The sequence below is a fragment of the Thunnus albacares genome, chromosome 11 (genome assembly GCF_914725855.1).
Source record: "Thunnus albacares chromosome 11, fThuAlb1.1, whole genome shotgun sequence".
NCBI classification, from domain to species: Eukaryota; Metazoa; Chordata; class Actinopteri; order Scombriformes; family Scombridae; genus Thunnus; species Thunnus albacares.
Genome location: NC_058116.1, coordinates 5,039,648 through 5,059,270, shown reverse-complemented (window position 1 = coordinate 5,059,270; position 19,623 = coordinate 5,039,648). Strand labels below are relative to the sequence as shown.

At 39.8% G+C, this 19,623-nt stretch overlaps 1 protein-coding gene across 1 annotated transcript in view; it reads left to right on the top strand.

The window, feature by feature from the left end:
- Nucleotides 1-375: 375 nt before the first annotated feature.
- The window catches only part of xpo4 (exportin 4), a 60,524-nt gene continuing 41,276 nt past the window's right edge, over nt 376-19,623 (top strand). The window contains exons 1-6 of the mRNA XM_044365689.1: nt 376-467; nt 5,256-5,361; nt 7,732-7,873; nt 8,959-9,097; nt 12,989-13,105; nt 13,268-13,421. Of these exons, the coding sequence (XP_044221624.1) occupies nt 378-467; nt 5,256-5,361; nt 7,732-7,873; nt 8,959-9,097; nt 12,989-13,105; nt 13,268-13,421 (748 nt within the window). The 5' untranslated portion in view covers nt 376-377. The remainder of the gene's footprint in view (nt 468-5,255; nt 5,362-7,731; nt 7,874-8,958; nt 9,098-12,988; nt 13,106-13,267; nt 13,422-19,623) is intronic.

Sequence of the window (19,623 nt, the reverse complement as noted above, 5' to 3'; positions counted from 1 at the left end):
TGTTATTTTCATATTTTAGGAGTTTGCTGAAGTGAGCAGAACTTTAAACAGCAGGACTGAGGTCTGACAGAGCAGTGAATATTTATAACCCGCTGCCTGCCTCCAACATGGATGTATAATAATTATATTATAATACATATATAATTATATTACAATACTTCTATGTATGATAATTAGTATAATAATGATATTATAATACGTATATAATGATATTATATTACATTCATGTATAATAATTAGTATAATAATGACATTATAATGCATATCTAATGATGTTATAATATATATCTAATGATATTATAATACATATTTAATTGCCTCCTCACTGCGCTGAAAAACCCCGCCGGGTCCCAGCGCTGTCCCAGAATGCAGAGCGCATGGCGCGTCATTGGAGAGGGACGATGATGGCGGCGGTCGGTGCACCAGAAGTGATCACACAGCTGGAAAGCGCTGCCAAAGTTTTAATGGTGAGAAATTCAGCGTTGTTTTGTAGCCATGGCGGAGACGGTAAATTTACGGTACCTGTGTCTCGGGTGGAGTTTGGCAGTCGGGGGACTCTCGCGGGTTTTGTTGTTTGATATGTTGGGTTTTTACCGGAGACGCGGTCTGTGAGCGATGCGTGGCGCAGCGCCCTGTGTGTCTCCATCCCGCAAAAATCCTCCTATCATCCTAACATGTCAGCCTCTCTTTGTTTACGTGCTTCCTCTCATGAACCAGCACCCTGATAAACGACTCCCCGTTCAGACACTTTCTAATGTGGCTCCGTTTTCCACAAACTGCGGCGGTTCGTGTCTCTGTCCGTTCAACCGCCGACGTTACGTTAAGTTTTATTACTCTGTGGGGACACAGTTAGAGTATCTCGGCTCTGTTGCTTTAACGTTACACGCTGTTTATTCGCTCTGCCAGTAGCTTTGTGTTATCCTGTACCACCCAAAACACTCGTTTCCATCCAGTGTTTGTCCCTTTCCCTCCTCTGAGCTCCCTCCAGCCTCCACTGGGTCACACCATGTGCCTGTCATGACTGTGTACTGGACTCATGTGCAAGCTAGAGCCTGTTGTTGCTTTCTGCCATGTTGCTTTTCCTTCCTATGGTTTTACACTAACGCTAAACGTAGTGGACAGAGTTGCTCTCTGTCTGTTTTAGTACATTATTTGCTCTATTTGAGCACCACAGCAGCCATGTCAAGTGCTTTAATAATGGGCACATGTTGGTCAGCAGGGGTCTTCTGAATGGATGTTGTTTCAGGTATCAGGTGAATTATGGATTTAAGTGTCTAGATAATCAGTAGGAGACTGTTGATTAAAGGTATAATATGTAAATATTCTGCATTAAAATGTCTAAAAACGACAACTTATGTTATTTATTTTGTTAAGTTGTGTACTTACATTATCCCAAATGTTTCCAACAATTTTCAAACCCAGAGAAATCATTTTAATCAAAGTAACGGTCTGTTTCATTTAGTCACCTGTCTATGGCGTCATACCCCCTCTACCAAAGAGTAGACGCACACAAGATGCTTGTGTCAGCATGTGGTTGTCATAAATGAACTTTTATTCAGTTTTAAGCCACATTTTTATGATAAACTTTTTAGATCTTGGTTGTTTTTGACTGTATCTGTTAACTGGATGAAGGATTTTAGTCATTGGACGTCTGGATCTTAAGTTATCAGAGAAACAAGCTGAGCAAACGTTAGCAGCAGCTCTGCTAGCAGTCCCTACCGGACGTTCTATGCCTGGCGAACAGCGTGAAACTGCTTTATTCAATGTTCTTACTAGTTTTAATCCCAGTGTACGTTTGTTCTGGAGAGGAGGAGACCTGTGGATAATTTGGCTCCTGGTAAAAACATCCTGAATGATGAACACTGGAGTAATCCTAACCCGAAGAAGCTGTTTGTTTAAAAATGAAGACAACAACTTCCATAATCCCATGTTAATACACAACGTCATCAAACTCTGTCTTTTGTCATTGTTTTGATTGAGAGACCACTAGCTGCAGAAGTTGCATATCGTGTCTTTAAATATCCATGACTTTCAAAGTTACGTATGTGTTTCTAATATTCAACCTACCGTCATTGATTTAACTGATATAATGTGATACAGTTCAACAGCACCATAAACCACAGCCTCTAAACTGACCATGAAGTTGAATCAACTTGTGCTGCAATTGTAACAATTGTCTTCACTATCGATTAATCTACCGATTATTTTCTGGATTCATCAATGAATCATTTTGTAAATAAGATGTCAGAAAATGAGTCGAAAACTCAACGAAAATCAGTTTTATCATGTACAACAAAGAAGAGCATCATCCTCACATTTGAGAAGCAGGAGCCAGTGAATTGTTATTATATTTGCTTTAAAAAAATAACCAAAACCAGTAAGTGATGATGGAGATAGTTGCCCATTCATTTTGTTGATCAACTAATGGATTATACTTGAATAATTGTTGCTACAAAAACTGAGTATGGTATTTTATTGCAAGGCTGTTGTTTTAGACCACATTAGTGAAAGCAAAAAGGCAGACAGTAAATTGGCACTAAATTGATTACATAATGCTGACGTAATTGTGAACAGACCAAACAAAATCAAACTTTTATGATTCAGATAGTTCACAGTAATCTCATCATATTGATACAGTAGCCTTTAGAAGTCATGCATTCATCTGAATGAAATTGGTTTCTCTCCTGACAGTTTGAGTGTACTTATGCAGTCCAGACACTAAAGAGTATCGTCTCATCTCGTGGCTGGTTTCTGTAATTACTTTTATCATTATTTGTTGCATGCATATACTTCGATACTGTTCTTAGTGCTGATTTGTAGGTGTTTTTGGCCTAATGTTTGAGATGAGAAAAATATTTTAATCAGAATATTTAATGCAGATGTTCCTGATGGCCGTTTATGACTAAATTAATAATCCTTATTTAAGTCTTTTCTTAATCCTGGATTAATTAATTTTCTTCCCAATTGGGGGCAGTGCAGCAAGCTGTTAAGTTGTTATGGTGAACATATTAGCAAACAGTTGCATATTTACTCATCCAGCAGACACCGATAAGCATAAGGATTCATTTGGAGTTGTGTTTGTGGCTGAATGGCAGATTTAAAGGGGACGTATCATGCAAATTTCCAGGTTTATATTTTTAGTCTGGGGCTCTACTGGAATATCTTTGCATGATTTACAGTTAAAATAAACTTCTTATTTAACTCATACTGACCTTTAACACAGCCTCTCAGTTCAGCCTCTGTCTGAAACAGGCCGTTTTAGCTCCTGTCTCTTTAAGGCACCCCTCCTGAAGAGCCTACTCTGTTCTGATTGGTCAGCCCTTGACAGACATCCGCCAGCTCAGGAGGCTGTGTTAACAAACCATGAAACACACTGTAGTGTTTAGATTTCACTACTTTTTCCTCATTCTTTACTAGAAATGTCAACTTCTCAAATACATCTGTGCATGTTCGAGCTGAAATCTGATCCAAAATATAAGAGTGGACAACGCAAACACATGGTAAAACACATGGAAAAACTTTTAACAACAACCTTAGCAACCAAGACTACGGAACAGACGGCCGTTTATGGGCATGACAAGCTGATAGAAAAAAACGTTAAAAAATGAAGCGTTTAGAGCAGGTTGAAGGCGGGGCTTTTGATTTGCAAGGAACATTTCTACACACGTTTACCTCAAGTTTTGGAACTTTGACCATGTTTGACAAAGATATCATAAAAGGATATAAATAACAGAAATCACAAGAAGCATAATATGTCCCCTTTAAAATCCAATACTCACTCTCCTTTTACTTATGCTTTGGTGTTCACCAACTCTTGAAGGAAATATCTGGCTGCTAACTGCTCCACTGCGTCTCTAGCTAGTCTCTTAACTTCGTCAGTCTGCTGTTTGTGGTACTGGACATGTGTGTACAATGGGTTCATCTGAGCATTTTCACTGGAAACAGCTGTCTGGTGTGGCTGGGAATGAGACAGATGTGTGTGGTGAGACTGAACCCAAACAGTAAAGTTGCGGGCTGTAAAACCAGAACAATGAGCTGAAAGACGATAAAATGCTGTGTAGAGATGAGGTGGAGTACAGAGTTGGAAGATCATTATCTGTGTGTTCGTCATTTAAAGCGACTCCTTTCACGTTACATTAAGTGTTTTTTTTCTCCCACTGTTAATATGAAAACATTTATTAGTGTAGCTTTAAAATGCATCGTCCTTGAATTTTATTCATTGATCATATCAGAATCCTTAATTCTGATATTCTAGTATGACGTGATCTTGGTGTGTTGTGTGTCTGCCATCTCCATCATAGTGTGGGTGTGTGTGGAGGGGGGGTGGTGGGGGGGTTGCTCTCAGATAAAAGGGTCTTTCTTTCCTCCACTGCCCTCAGCCGCAGAGCTGCTTTTACTGCAATTAGGCCTGGAATGTGACTTTCCTGCTGAGCCGTATCATGGCGACACTCCTCAATAAAAGTCTGAGTGTGTGTTGTGCTTTCTCACTTTTATTTGTAGGATATTTGGATGTGTAACGCCTCTTGTTATTAAGCAGGGGCTTATTATTGACTGTCTGGTTTGTAATAAGATCACAATGTGTGATAGTGATAATCACATTGGGTTTAATGAACTCGATCCTCTGACTGATTGTTCACTCACTGTACATACTGTACAGTCTCTAATTTTAGCAAACCACTCATAGTGCCTCCTTCAGCTGTATGATTGGCTTTCAATTAACCAATCAGGGCTCCGGATGTTTTTGTGTTGATGCAGCAGCAGTCTCATTGGGATCTCTTTCAACACAAGGAGTAAATCTGAGTTTTCCACAAACTATAGTAATTTTTCAGTCTCTTAATATGCATGTCAGTAGGAGAATCTTTTTCCTTTTCATATGTCATGACATGAGGTGCTTCCAAGTGACACTAGCATAGTCAAACCTGCATTGTGTGAAACTCATAAGCATGAAGAAACGGAATTCATGAGAATTTTGTTGTCTTTTATAGTTTGCGTTGTGTCAACCTTGTCGCAGATCTGAATAATTATAAACTTATGCCTCATATGTACATTGTTTTCATTATGCGCTTGTTCATTTCAAAGCACTGCGGTAACAAATGGCTACAGCAGCATATTCCAACAAAGAAAACTCGTAAAAACTTGAATTTGATTTCTGGATGTTTTGGAACTCAGTATTTTGGAACTGAGTGAGTACAAATCCTGTAAATACTTAGCCTTGTGTATAAGTAATTTTGTGTGTGTGTGTGTTTGTTTTCCAGGCACCGCCGTCCATGGTCAGCACAGAGCAGAGGCAGCATGCTGAACACGTATTCCTCTCCTTCAGGAAGTCCAAATCCCCTTTTGCCATCTGCAAGCACATCTTGGGTAACAATTGGATGAAATTGAATTATTTAGCCTGTTCAGCGTATTTCTAACCTTGATGGTTTTTTATAAACATGAATTCATCCATGTTGTTTTTATACAACTGGAAGCTGCAGAGTTGGGCTTTGCTCAAGGGCACATCTGCAGTTATTGTTCAGCGAGAGGAAATGTTTCAACAGACTTTTCATCCATTCCATGCTAGTCTTTCCATCCAATCTGGGCTTCAGACACCGATGTTATCATAAACCTTCTCCTCTGGAGATTACAGACAAAATATACTTCTCACTTCATCTAAGCTGCGGTTATTGTTTTTAGTAGTAAGTGGAGGTGAGTTGACAAAGCAGTCCTCTTGAGTCTCTCCTGGGCATCCCGGTTGTTGGAGATACACGCCATGATATCCTGGATTCCAGCCCAGGGTGTCGGTCATACATTCACCTCTACTCTCAAGCAAAAAAATAAACTTTGGTTGTGATCTTCTGGGACCTTTGGGGATTCCTAGTTTAGATTTCCACCAACATCTCAACCTGACCCTGCAGGTCAGCCACCAAAAGGTTAAAACAGACTCTAATAAGTCACCTGCAACCAAAGCAACGCCATGTTCACAAAGGATGAATATCAGCCACATTTTCCAGTCTGTCCTGACATCCAACTCACAGAACAGATGCACTTCCATTTTAACCAGTGCAGCTGTCTGAACTGGCTGCTTGTGCATCAGTCACGTATCTCTAAGCTGAAGTGTGTTTTGAGGCTTTCACTTGTTGCGCATTTTCATGTAAAACACAGACTGACTGACAAAACACTGAGTTTATTTGTAATTAAGTGCTAAATAAATAAATACATTGCCTTACTCAGATTATTAACTATCATGTGAACACCTTAATAAGGTTGTCTGTCACATAATCTGATTCTTACACCGTGTCTACACAGAAGGTGTCGTGACAGCAGCAGCTTGCAGCGGGATGCCTTCAGTCTCAGTATACAGTACAGAACAGTGGAGGTCACCAGCGTTTTGGCAGCGCTCAGAGCTCAACACATAATTACTGTAGTTTCAGGCTTAAATTGAAGAAAATAGACTTGAGATGTAAATATACACTTCGTCAGGTCATGGTTGTGTGTGTAAAGCGCGAGTGAAATGCAAGTGAGCCAACGCGCAGCCTGTTTAGACAGATTAAAATAGAAGTGATTCTGTTCCGTCAGATGCGTCTGACACGGACTACTGAATAATTCGGCTGAAACGCTTTCTGTGTGCACGCCATGTAATTACATTAAGTACAGCTCAATTGCAGGATTCTTTTCCTCTTCAGGATTTCTCTGTTGCACTTTTTGATTTCACTTAATGTTGTGATTCTGTACATGTGCCACAAACGTCCTGCAGTGAACTGAATACAAAAAAGCATCTTAACTAGTGGTGGAAGAATTAAGTTCAAACAGTGGCCACTTTATTGCTGACATTGTGCAGGTATAATATGTTTTTAATGTTTGTTTTTTTTAAATTGAATTCATTCAAGAATAAACTGGATTTCTAAAACAGTTTTAGGGTAGAATCTGAGGGCAGATGTCATATTTCCCATTAAGTGACGGAAGCTGATGTTAATCGTTTGACAGAAAAATGACTCGTAAAGATGAACATACATGAGAATTTGAAAGCTCATCCACACACAAACCGTGGTCTGCTTCATTTATGGTCGAAGCAAAGTGCTGTTATTGACACAAATCTGTTCTTTTCAGATAGGCCAAATTATGTTATGTCAAATATTTGCCAGATTTGTCCCTCGGGCCACTATTTGCCTACAACTGGTATATGGTTTTGACTTCAGCAGCATAGAAATAGAGCTTTTATACGTCCTATCAATTGAATAAGTCTCCAAACAGATTTGTGGTAGATTACAGTCTAAGGTTGGACATTCGTTTGATGTTATTGACATTTATGTAGCAGACTAACTGATCTAAAAAGAGTGAGATGAAGAGAGTCTGAGTAGACAACAGAGACAAACTAAACTGAATCTTCACTTGATTGGTTACTTTTTCATCGTGGTTACTTGCAGTTAAAACCATAAAACCATAAACATGCACTCAGTCGGCACAGAGGCAGGATGCTCGCTCAGATATCACCAGACCATCTGCAGTAGCAAACTTCAGTTTAAACAGCTAGTATCTTTTAGGTTAACTAGAGTAGCACCTGTGTTTAAATGATTAGTTGGTTCACATCAGTAAACTCAAGTGGAAGTGAGATTTACCGCAAAGTATGTCAACATCTTTATTTACAATCCTGGTCCTGTGTGCCCTGAAAAACAGTGCTTTATTGTGCTGTTACATGAATGTTGGTTTTGAAACTATCTTTGTCCCCCTATATTTCTCTTCTCCCTCCCACAGAGACCAGTAAGGTGGATTATGTGCTGTTCCAGGCAGCCACAGCCATCATGGAGGCCGTGGTGCGGGAGTGGATCTTGCTGGAGAAAACCAGCATTGAGTCACTTCGGGCATTCCTCCTCACCTACGTCTTACAGAGACCCAAGTAAGAAAGAATGAATGATAATCAAGCCTGTGTGAGTGTTACACTGCTATTAATTATGTATGACCTCTGCTGACCTCCATTGATGAGTAGCTGGAATCACAAGAACATCAATAGACCTCATCCCATGCTGTATTGTATTTATTTATTGGGGCAGTGTACAGTTCTTAATATAAATGATGCACTGCATCAGAGTTAGCTCAAAGCTAATTAACACCTGTAGTCCCCCACAATCAAAACAGACAACAACAAACAGTGCAAAGCAGAAAACACACAGAACACATTATATAAAATACAAAATGTTACATAACTCTAAAGCACAGAGACTTGCAGAAAAGTAATTCAAGTGTCCTTCATTTTCATCAACAAACCTTTCAAATCTCACATATATGATGATGGTCTTTTTTTATTGGCTAAATACAAGAATGTGGGAGGGATCACACCAAGCTTGTATTAGTAGCATTTGATTGGTTTGTTTGTGTGAAGGTAATATTGATGCCAGTTGAAAAGAGGTTTCTCTCACTAACAAGGTGCCTGAAATGTTTGGCAGTTCTCTTTTTAGAAAATTAAATTGCATTTTTCAAACAGTTTTATCCAAGAATTCAGTTTTTCTGTACAGAATGAGTTGGACGGTGGCGTCTGATAGTCTGGAGTCCCTGAACACAACAAAATGAAGTCTGATGGGCTGATGCTCATATTAAGCTGTTTCCTCATGTGTTTACTGTTATAAAGAGCAGAGAAGAAGAGCACAGACTAGTCTGTCATGGGTACAACAAGTAACAGAATCCACCTAAGTCTCTGACCTGGTGCAATGACAGGTTACAAAAACTCTGTTCAACAGGCGAGCTGGAAGGATTTCTGTTTACTTCTGTTTGATTACAGTGTGAACAAAACACAAAAATGCAATAAAGTGAACTTTGCTATATGATAGAAGCCAAGCAAAACAACCTGCAGCTGTGATTGCACCCTCAGACACAACACTCCTATTTCACTTTGTTTTTCTTACTGTTCTCAATCCCTGTGATGACCAGTGTTCAGTCTCCTTGAGTAAGAAACTGAACCTCAACCACCTCCATGTTTCCTTCCAGTCTGCAGAAGTATGTCCGTGAGCAGATCCTGTTGGCTGTGGCGGTCATTGTGAAGCGGGGCTCTCTAGACAAATCCATCAACTGTAAAAGCATCTTTCATGAGGTCGGACAGCTCCTCAGCAGCGGGAACCCCACAGTGGTGAGAAAGTCAGAGTTCTAGATGTAGCTTTCAGCCATGTACGTTTTACAGTCCTGCGTTTAGTTACAATGAACAACTAATGAATCAGTTCAGGTAACTTCCATCAGTGCATCATCAAAGTATCGGCCACAATGTCAAAGCACAGCGTCTTTGTATATGCGGCTCTTACATTAAGAAGAAAAGGCAACACAATTAAATCAACTTAAAGAATTTACAGTGTATTTCCTCCGTTTTGACCTCACAATGATCACTTTGTGCACAAGTGTTTGCATTCAAAATAACCTTCAACAAAACTGCTTTTGCAAATGGAAAGCATCACTCTGAATTGACATCCACCGTTGGTCAAACCCAGTGTGTGTTACTGTTTTAGTTTCCTTTTAATTGATTACTGATACAACGACTAATCAATCATCGTTCAGGTAAATTCCATCAACTGACATCTTACCTTTAGTAAAAAGCTTTGTGACTTCTAATGAATACATTTCCATCTTGTGACATAGACTGAATATTGAGATTTTCAGGAAGTAAATGAGATTTATTGTCTTGTTTCCTTGTGGACTCACAGGAACACATGGTTCTAGATGATATGCCAACTATCATGTGTCAAAATAGACATTTACCTGTTTTCCATAATCAACACCACATGTGTAAGTTTAGGTTCAAAAAGGCAGGGAGTGGTACAATTTAACTGACAGCACCTTTTTTATAATCAGAATGAGAATCTGAATCTGTTTTATTAGCCAAGTATGCAGCATTTGCTCCCCCAAGAGCAACATAGAAGAGAATAAATGTAGAACAAAAGTAAAGTAATAGTGAATAATGAAATGAACAAAGTAATTCATTAAAATCACAGTAAATTGCTTGTTCTTACAGTTACAGAAGACATAACTCACTAAAACAGCCCAAATACAGTTGCAGATAAATGGTAGAGCTTGTAGAGTGCATGTTAGAGATATTAAAGCATGAGATGCATTCTTATTTAAAAAACTGTTCAAACTTTTATCGTCTTTATTGTATTTGTGCCATATTTGCATGGGGTCTGGCTCAGATTACAGAGATAAGTGTGAAAATATAAAGCGATCACACTGGGATTGAAGCTCAAAGTGTGTCTGTGTGGTTAGAAGAAGAAAGTGTAATGTGGAGTTCCTGTTTACCACACTCTCGCACTCTGACTCAATGTACTGTATACACAAAATTGATCTAAGTGCATTTTCATGATAACACATTTTTAGGACCTGATGATGTGAACTTGTGAGCCTGAATATGTCAAATGAAGCGTGTGACTCGGCACACTGATGAAACATGACTTCATGAAGGCAACGTTACTGTATGCTTGTCTCACATTAGCAAAAACACATTGGTATGATTTTGTCTCAGTGCTGCTTTGTATTATTAAACAAACCAGTAGGTGGCACTACTTTGTCAGGTTGTTTCTCTAACCAAACCCCAAACCAGAAAAGGTTAACAGAGTCCTGAGAGTGCTGCTTTCATACAGCTGATTAAGATACACAAAACCAGACAGGAGGAATGTATTAATGAAGTCACCTGCTTTAGTGTTTGTTTTGACTGAAATTCTGTAACTTTAAGCCCCTTAAACTAAATAGTTTTCCTTTCCTGACTAATCCCTGCCTCATCCTCCAGTTCTTCTGACACATAGTGGACAAAATCCATTCACAAGCAGATAATAACTTGGCTCAAGAATAGTGTGCATGTGTTTTTGAAAGAAATTCTCCCTTTCTTAAAATTCTTCACTTGATGTTAGTTATTTAGCTTCAGACACCGTTGATCAGAGAGAATGAGGTATCACCTTGAACTCTGGCAAATTTTCTTTTACTATTTTCTGACATTTAATGAATAAATACAGAATAAACAATTCTTAAATAAACACATGTAGCAACCATTAAGGAAAAAAATCTAACAGATAAAGAGTCACAAATGTAAATATGGTTCTATAATAATTTCAACTCAAACTGAAATGATGGTTTTATCCTTGATTCTCTCAAGAATAGCTTTATTCTATTATAGTAACCCATGATGTGTTTACCTTTATACTAGTGATTGTATATCTATATCGTATATCTGTAGGTGTTTTTATTTTTAGATTTAGATTTTGTCGGTCAAAGGTCACTGTGACCTCACGTCTGTCCTATTCTGGTGAACGCAATATCTCTGGAATGCCTGGAGGGAATTTCATTACATTTGGCATAAATGTCCACTTCTATCAAAGATGAACTGATTAGAATTTGGTTGTCAAAGGTCAAGGTCACTGTGACCTCACAAAACATGGTTTTGGCCATAACTCAAGAATTCATAAGATAATTATGGCAAAGTTTCACACAAATGTCTAATAGGATAAAAAGATGAAGTGATGACATTTTATATCCAAAGGTCAAAGGTCAGCTTCAGTGTGACATCATAATGTTCTACAGAAACACTTTTCTGGCCGTTATTCAACAGACATTGATGTAAACTGCAACTTGACTGGTTGATGGAGACATACAACTGTGTGGCGTATTTCTAGTTATTTTTAATTCTTATTTGTAGGTGTAGGTATTTTTCTAAAAACTTGTCTCAACAGAATTGTTATTTACCAATTCCATACTAAATACTAACAGTATACAGTGTTGCCACTATATAAACTAATTTGTTCCAATTTACTTTTCAGTAAGTATAAAAAAATCACCGTAAGTGTGTTAAGTGTATTTCTTTTGGCATTTTCTGCCTTTATTTGACAGAAAGTGCAGAGGAAGCCAGGAATCACGGACAGAGAGAAGAGTATGACATGCAACAAATGTGCAATGTGTGCACTGACAGAAGCCAATGTCACTGTGACTTTGGAACGTAGCTGCCAAGAAATCTTCACAAAGAGAAAACAAAATGTTTTCCCAAAGATAATTATGTTTGTTTGTTTTTTTTAGATGTTCATTGAGCTCTCTCACCACCGACCGCAATTTGTTTTAATGTTTTGCAGCTGTGAGCAGCTCCTGTGTTTCCTTTGTGCGTTGCATTGTGGGACTAAAGTGTAGTATACTCATGAGACATGCTCATTTTAAATGTCTACTGACTTTTTTTTGTCACTTTTCCATACTGAACTCACTCTACTCGCACATACCTGCCAACATTTAGGTTTCAATTACGCTTGTAAGTACAACCAAACCGTTGCGAGTAAAAAGCCAATAAGTACTTTATCAAACCACCTGTTCAACAAGCGTAAAACATGTAGAAAAGCAATAATTTCAACTGCTTTGCCTGCAGTGTCTCATCCACCACTGGTATGTTTTATAAAACTAGAGCCCGCTGGTTAAGCTAATAACAAAAGCTGTATGGATGTAGCCTAACTGTTTATCTGGATTTGCCACGTATCTTAGCTGCTGGCTGAGACAAAGCAGCCCCTCCTCTCTACCAGCGGTACCTGCAGGCAGTGAATCACATCAGCAGCAGAGGACAGGAAGAAAGACTGTCTGTGCAGAGAGCAGCTGTGCACACGCCCCTTGAATGGGGTTGTGGTGACAGATGGGTTGAAATAGTAGGTCGTGTGTGTAGATTGTGTTTCATAGACGATCTGGCAACTTGGGTTATGTCAGACAAACATATAAAACTTATGGATCCATGCATATGACGATTATACATAATGAGGGTTGAAGGCCACACAAATTACAGGAGTTTTCCCGGGAGAAACAACAAAACGGGAGCACAGCGGGAGAGGGGTTGAAAATACCGGAAAAACCGGGAGTGTTTGGTATGTAGTATAGACTTGAGACACAGCGCTAGTCCTCCCACATGAATCACACGCAGACCTTCTGAGTTCTTGACTGATGATACTCAAGTGTGACCTCAGTAAAACTCTTTGTATAACCTTTGACCTGTGTGATTACACAACCTTCTCCGCAGCAAACACTGGCCTGCTCCATCCTGACCGCTCTCCTCAGTGAGTTCTCCAGCTCCAGTAAGACCAGCAGCATCGGCCTCAGCATGGAGTTCCACGGCAGCTGCAAGCGTGTTTTCCAGGTTCGTTCCCCGCCTCATTTGTGTTTTTTGTTCTTACATGTTGTCCAGCATGTTGCTGACATGTCGATCTAGTCGCAGACAATCTCCTTCTCCGTAATGCATCACTTTTTATTTCCTGAATTCATCCATCCTTCTATTCTTCTATGACTCCCTCATGTTTAGGAGGAGGGCCTGCGTCAGATCTTTATGTTGACCATGGAGGTTCTGCAGGAGTTCAGCCGCAGAGAAAACCTCAACGCCCAGATGTCGTCTGTCTTCCAGCGCTACCTGGCTTTGGCCAACCAGGTCCTAAGCTGGAACTTCCTGCCACCTAATCATATCCTTTCTTTGTCAGAGACTGACATTATTATACTTGGCTTGGAAAAATCAGGAACACAAATTTGAGGATTTCCAGATCTTGACACGTAGTTAAAATGGATTGAGCCAGGAAATATGTGACAGGGGAAAAAAACAGGTCAGTAACAGTTACTGACATTTTTGTCTTTCTTGGCATTTTCCATGAAACGATATTTTGTTGTTGTGAAGAACAGGGTTATTCTACAGACTGATATAGGAGTCACTTTTTCTACACAGAAGCCACAGAATCAAATTCAGACAATCCAAACGGTCTTATATCTGCAGTTTTTACCATCACTTCTATTAGTTTTGACAATATTTAACATTTTACAGCAATTAAATAACTGAAATCTGGACATAACTTTACAACAGCATCCAAAAGATAAGCACCAGAAAGCAGTCAGATGAGCAGGTTAGTTAACCCTATTATGTAACTTTAATATTTTAACATATTATTTACCATTTATTTGGAAGTTAAATCAAGTAGAAGCAAGTGTCCGTGTCTACTGTACTGACATTGTTTTAACTTCAACTTACTTAGAAGGAAGTGAGCTACAGTGAAATTAAGATTTACAACAATCATGTTTCTTAAATTGCTGCTTTCCAAATAATTAAAGATGATATTTGTTTATAATTTATCATCTCTCCATTTGTATTGCTTGCTCTAATGGACCTAATTTGATGTTGTAAAGCATCTACTATTGTTGAACTGATCTCTATTTAATTTACTTTTAGATGATTAAAAGTACAAAAGACAAATTAAGTGTTGTCAAGGAAAATGTTCGTATCAGGACACAAATAAATGTCTTGAACGTCCTCCTCACTTTGAAAATGTGGCAGAGCTATTTCAGGTTAAGAGAAGAGGGTCATGCTAATGTCAGGAAATTAAGTCCGTGGAATGTCTTCACAAGCGTGTTTGTTTGTGTTTACGTTTATATCTTTGCGTAAATATACATGACTGTTTTGTGTAGATGAGTATGTGTTGTCTCTATAATGGCAAATCCATCCGTGTTGCTTTTGTGTGTGTGTGTGTGTGTGTGTGTGTGTGTGTGTGTGTGTGTGTGTGTGTGTGTGTGTGTGTGTGTGTGTGTGTGTGTGTGTGTGTGTGTGTGTGTGTGTGTGTGTGTGTGTGTGTGTGTGTGTGTGTGTGTGTGTGTGTGTGTGTCTCTACAAATATGCGATACCAGGAATGCATATCTGTCCATCAGTTTTACTTTGTAGTTCATCTCTTGTGCACACTTCCATATTATCTTTGCAGTTGGCCGCATTGTTGAGCGAACTTAGGAACACTGTGTGTGTGTGTGTGTGTGTGTGTGTGTGTGTGTGTATGTATGTGCGCACGTGTGTTGTGTGGCCGGGCTCATTACGGCCTAAATCCCAACCAGCCTGGCATCCTCTCTGCCTGTCTGAAGGGATCTGGAGTGGCGCTTGCTGCCAGCCAGGGCCATGTATCACTTTCAAAGAGGTGTCTGTGTGTCCATCCCCGTATCATTCCAGCAGCCCACCACCCTGCCTTGGCCCTCGGCTCCCCTTGGTATGCCTGGCACGATATGTGTGTGTTCTCAAAGATGCACTTTAAAGTCCTTTGTGTGTGTGTGTGTGTGCATATGTGTGTGTGTGTGTGTGTATGTATGTGTGCATGTTTGTTTTAGGTGTACAGTGTAATTAAGTGTACAGTGTAATTTTGATTTATTGTTGTATGTGAATGGGTGTGTAGCCACTAGCACAGTTTCCATACCTCTAAGGGAACTTGGGATATGAGGTTAAAGCAGGTTACCGTGGGCTTATATCAGATCTAGCACCATCATTGGGTCAAAATTTTAACATGTCCATCACTTTGGGTTTTTTACCAAATACCTGCAAAACTAATGACATGCTCATCAACCTCAGCTGTACTTTAGTGCTAACTAGCATGTTAGCATTCTCAGCCTGATTATATTCGCATATTGACTTTAACATTTACCTCGTTTAGGTAGCATTAAGAATTAGTCATGGCGGCTGTCTGCAACCTGAAGACACCCTCACAAAGTCATTAAATAAATGTAAATGACTATGAAGGTAGCCAGATGATTCCTAAGTAACCTGAGGTCTCCCCATGGTACTAGTTGCATGAAAATAGATCTGTGATTGTCTGGTTTATTGATGCTGAGTTGTCACAAATCTTGAATGGATTGTCTCAGGCCATAGAAATAACATATAAATTCTCAAATGAAGTGCTGTTCTTGAAATTCTGTGTGCATGTGAGTGTATGTGAAGTCTTTAGTGTCTAGGCTGTTGTTGAAAAGGAGAACAGATTGATGAAGACCGCTGGGAAGCCTGAATGAGTGTAGCCGCCTGTCTGCAAGTGTCACAACACGCCTGTGCCTGTGTGATGTGATGCGAACGTATGCCAGTATGGGTGTCAGGGGGCCTCTCCTTAATTGCGTGGCTGACAGCCGCCACCTTTTACACACAAATACACACACACTCACACACTCCTCAACCAGCTCAAAGAGCCTTTTTAAAACGCCTCCCTCCCTTTGACGAACCGAGCGGCATGCGTGTCATCTGTCCTCGCCGCCGTCTGAACCTCGGCCCTTTGGCTCTGGTGTCATCTGGTGGGTGCACGCTCCCCGGCGTCTGTACGACACCGTGTCACTCGGCACAGGGCTTGACACTGGCCAGGGTCGCGGTCAGGCCTTGAGGCTACGACGGCGGTCAGGTGCTGTAAATGGCTGTCCGAGTTGACAGATAGATCACCCCTCCATCCCTTCTGTTGCCTCAATGCTGCCGCGTTAACCAACATATTTGGATCTGTCTTGTGTTGTTTAGATGTCTTTGGCATCTGTGGGAATCTTGAGATTCATGTCTATCAAATGTGCTGCTATAAAAGCCGGTGGCACTTTGTTCTCCAGCAGTTTCCGATGTAGTTTTCTCCCACCTGTTGTTTTCTTCACCAGAAAGGAATGTGTAGATTTCACGGTATATCAGCTCACAGAAACTCAAGTTGTTTCAAATTAAAGCATGGCGTTCACCGCCTCCTTCACTGATGCACTGCTGATTTAATTTCTATATCTCTCTGTTGACATATAAACTTTAGTCATAAGAGAGCAGACTTCTGCTGTTTGGAGTTTTTTTCTTATATTTAAGTAGGCGTAATAAGCGGCATGAGGTTCTGAGCAGTAATTACCCCCAACAGCCTTATGAGGAGTTATTCTTGTGTGGAAGAGACGGCTGTCAGCCCCACACTTGCCTCGGCCTGGCTCAGTATTCTCATTAGCTGTTCAGGGGTCAATTTATAGGCATTTTGGCCCTCAGTTTAAGGTTAGGATTAGGAATGTGTAAGCTGATGCTGGATGTTTGCCTTGGCCCTGACCTGTATGGAGGATCTTCAACTACTACTGTCTAAACAGATGCTGAGGAGCATGTTCAAGCATGGATAATATGCTGATGGACGTTGTGTTAGCACATGTATTTTCTGAATTATGTGAGATTTACAGTAGTTATCTTTGACATGTGTCCATTTTCTACTGTTTCGCTGCACCGATTCAAACAGACCAGTTCATGAAGGCTTTTCCATTTGCAATTCTAAACACTGACACTTAAATGTTTCAGGAGACATGGTGCATTTTACACTTGTCACGTAATTCAGGCACAGTGAACAATAACAAAGGAGTTGGCATGAGCACCAGTCACCATCATGGAGCACTTACCAACAAGAAAAAAGAAAAACAAATCATGAATCTCACAGATTGTCATTTTAAATGAAGGCAGTTGAATATTTATTATACTAATATTTTCCGCTCTAAGATGTCCTCATTTCTCTTCCTACAACCCTTAATAAACATGTAATATGTTACTGGAATAAAAAGGAGGGATGCAGTGTATAGGTTAAACATCCAACACATATCCAACAACCTGAGGTCTGAATCACCACCTTTATACACAGATTATCACTTTCTCCTTCGGAAAAAAACAAGCTGGCATCGCATACCGTGGCATTATTGATATATGATTGGTTCAGTTCAGTAGAGGCAGAATTAATGACAACTGCTGTCTAAACAGATGGGGGCTAAACACTCGAAGGAAATGGGAAAGGAAAGGGAAGGGAAGGGAGGGGGTGGGCCAGTGAGGAGGTATTCCTGGACTGTTATTTCACATGGCGAGGCTGCAGGGGAGACTTAAGGCAGGATATATCACTTAAACCCTACCACGCGCCTTAGCATAGCGCTGCACTCCTCGCACAGCCGCTGGCAGACGCTCAGCCCAGTCTTCCTGTGCAGCACCACCATCCTCAGTAAGGATCAACCATAATGAATAGAGGATACAGGAGAAGCTCGCTAATCCACGACCCTCAGACACAAAGGTCGTTCAGGCTCGCAAAATGTTCAGATTACTGAGATAGTCCTGTTGTTGGGTATTTAAAGCAGTAATGAAAATATAATCAGGTTGATCTGTTAAGTGCTTTAAAAAAATGGAAAGTGAAACTGGAAATGTTGAAGTGTGAAGTCAAATTAGATTAGTCGTAATCTAGTCGAATGGCTTGAAGGACCATACCAACGGTATTGCATGATTTAGCTCATTTACTAATTATCACGTATACTTTTCATTACAGTTTGTAAACCATGCTTCTTTGTCTTTGAAATTTTATGTTGTTTTTTTTTTTACTGTTCCAGGCATCTATTGGACTCTTGAAACTTGCTTGAGCCTTGATTCATTTCTGTTAGTTACATTATTGTTTTGAGGTAACACAGCGCAGACTTTTCAAGTCAAATTGAATGACCCTGCATCAGTAAAGGTACCATTTTGTGATGCACTGTTTATTGCACTCTGGTAGAAAGTTATAATTATTTTCTCCAAAAAAGCTAAAATGAGATGTCCTCAATAAAGAGGTGAACAAAACACAGCCAACACAATTTCTCCAGAAAGACAGAGGGGAAAAAGAGCAAAAAACGTTTAAAAAAAAAAAAAAGTTTCAAGAGTCTAATTGATTGTATTTACTGTACAAAAATTAATAGAAACCAGTAGCAACCAGAAATAGTTTGAAAAATACATTCAAAAATGTAAATCTGGATTAAATGCATTGGAAAATAGTCTGCAAACGTTTGAGCTCTAGTTAAGAAACTAAAACATGGTGCAAACATGCTGGTTTTGTCCTTTTTAACAACCGTTTTGTGACAAGTGACACAAATCAAACCCGTGATGGCACTGAGCATGTACTTTCTGGACTTTTTAATTAATGGGTAATCCACTTTTGGTAGCATGCGGTACCAAAATCAACACCCACAAAAATTACAAGATTAAGATTTTGTCGTCGACATATTTTGTTTGGTTTTGCGGTCAACATAATTCAGCGTCTCTTGTGCATTCAGAAAGGGCTCAGCCCACATTTGCTGTTTTGTAACCATGTGGTTAGTTTATGCATAGCAACGCATTGCTGAATTACAACCCATGAAGGAAAGAATGATGACTTTTTATTGCAACTATGTTCCCCGACGCTTTGAAGTGGAGCCGTATGTCGATGCACACTACCTGGGCTAAGGTTAACATGCAAAACCATAAATACTGGACGGCCGAGTGTCTGTTACTAAAGATGAGAAGGTGAAAGAGGTCTGTGGTCAAAATGAAAAATCAGGACAGGAAATTAAACTTGAAATGTTGTTTCTCCGGCTGGTGGACGAGACAAACCTAGCAGTAGCAGTTTTATTGGCATTTGACCGGTGGCTGGTGTTAATTAAGGTATTACAGCATGTGTTTATATGTCTATGCTCTTGCAAATTTGGCAACTGCGCGTGAGAACTAAGGCTGTGTGAATCTTTTCTCTTGTGTTTTATTTAAAACTCTTGTGGTCAGTGGTTTTGCATTTGCCTGTGTATTAGGTCAGTCCAATGTGTTTGTGTGTTCTTGTGTGTGTCTGTTTATCTGTCAGTCCGTCATATCTCTCCAGTGGAAAATTGACGTGTCACATTAGTTATTCTTGAGCCCGCTGGAAGGGTTGAGATAGTAGCAGGTGATGTCTTTTAAAAACCCACCAAACCACAGCCACATGTCCTAGTCACTCCGCATACATTACTCATCCTTGAAGCATGTATACCCCACACACACACACACACACACTCACACACTCTCTCTCTCACACACACACACACACATATATACAGCTTAAAATGAAGCCACAGAACAATCAGGAGAAGTAGTTTAAA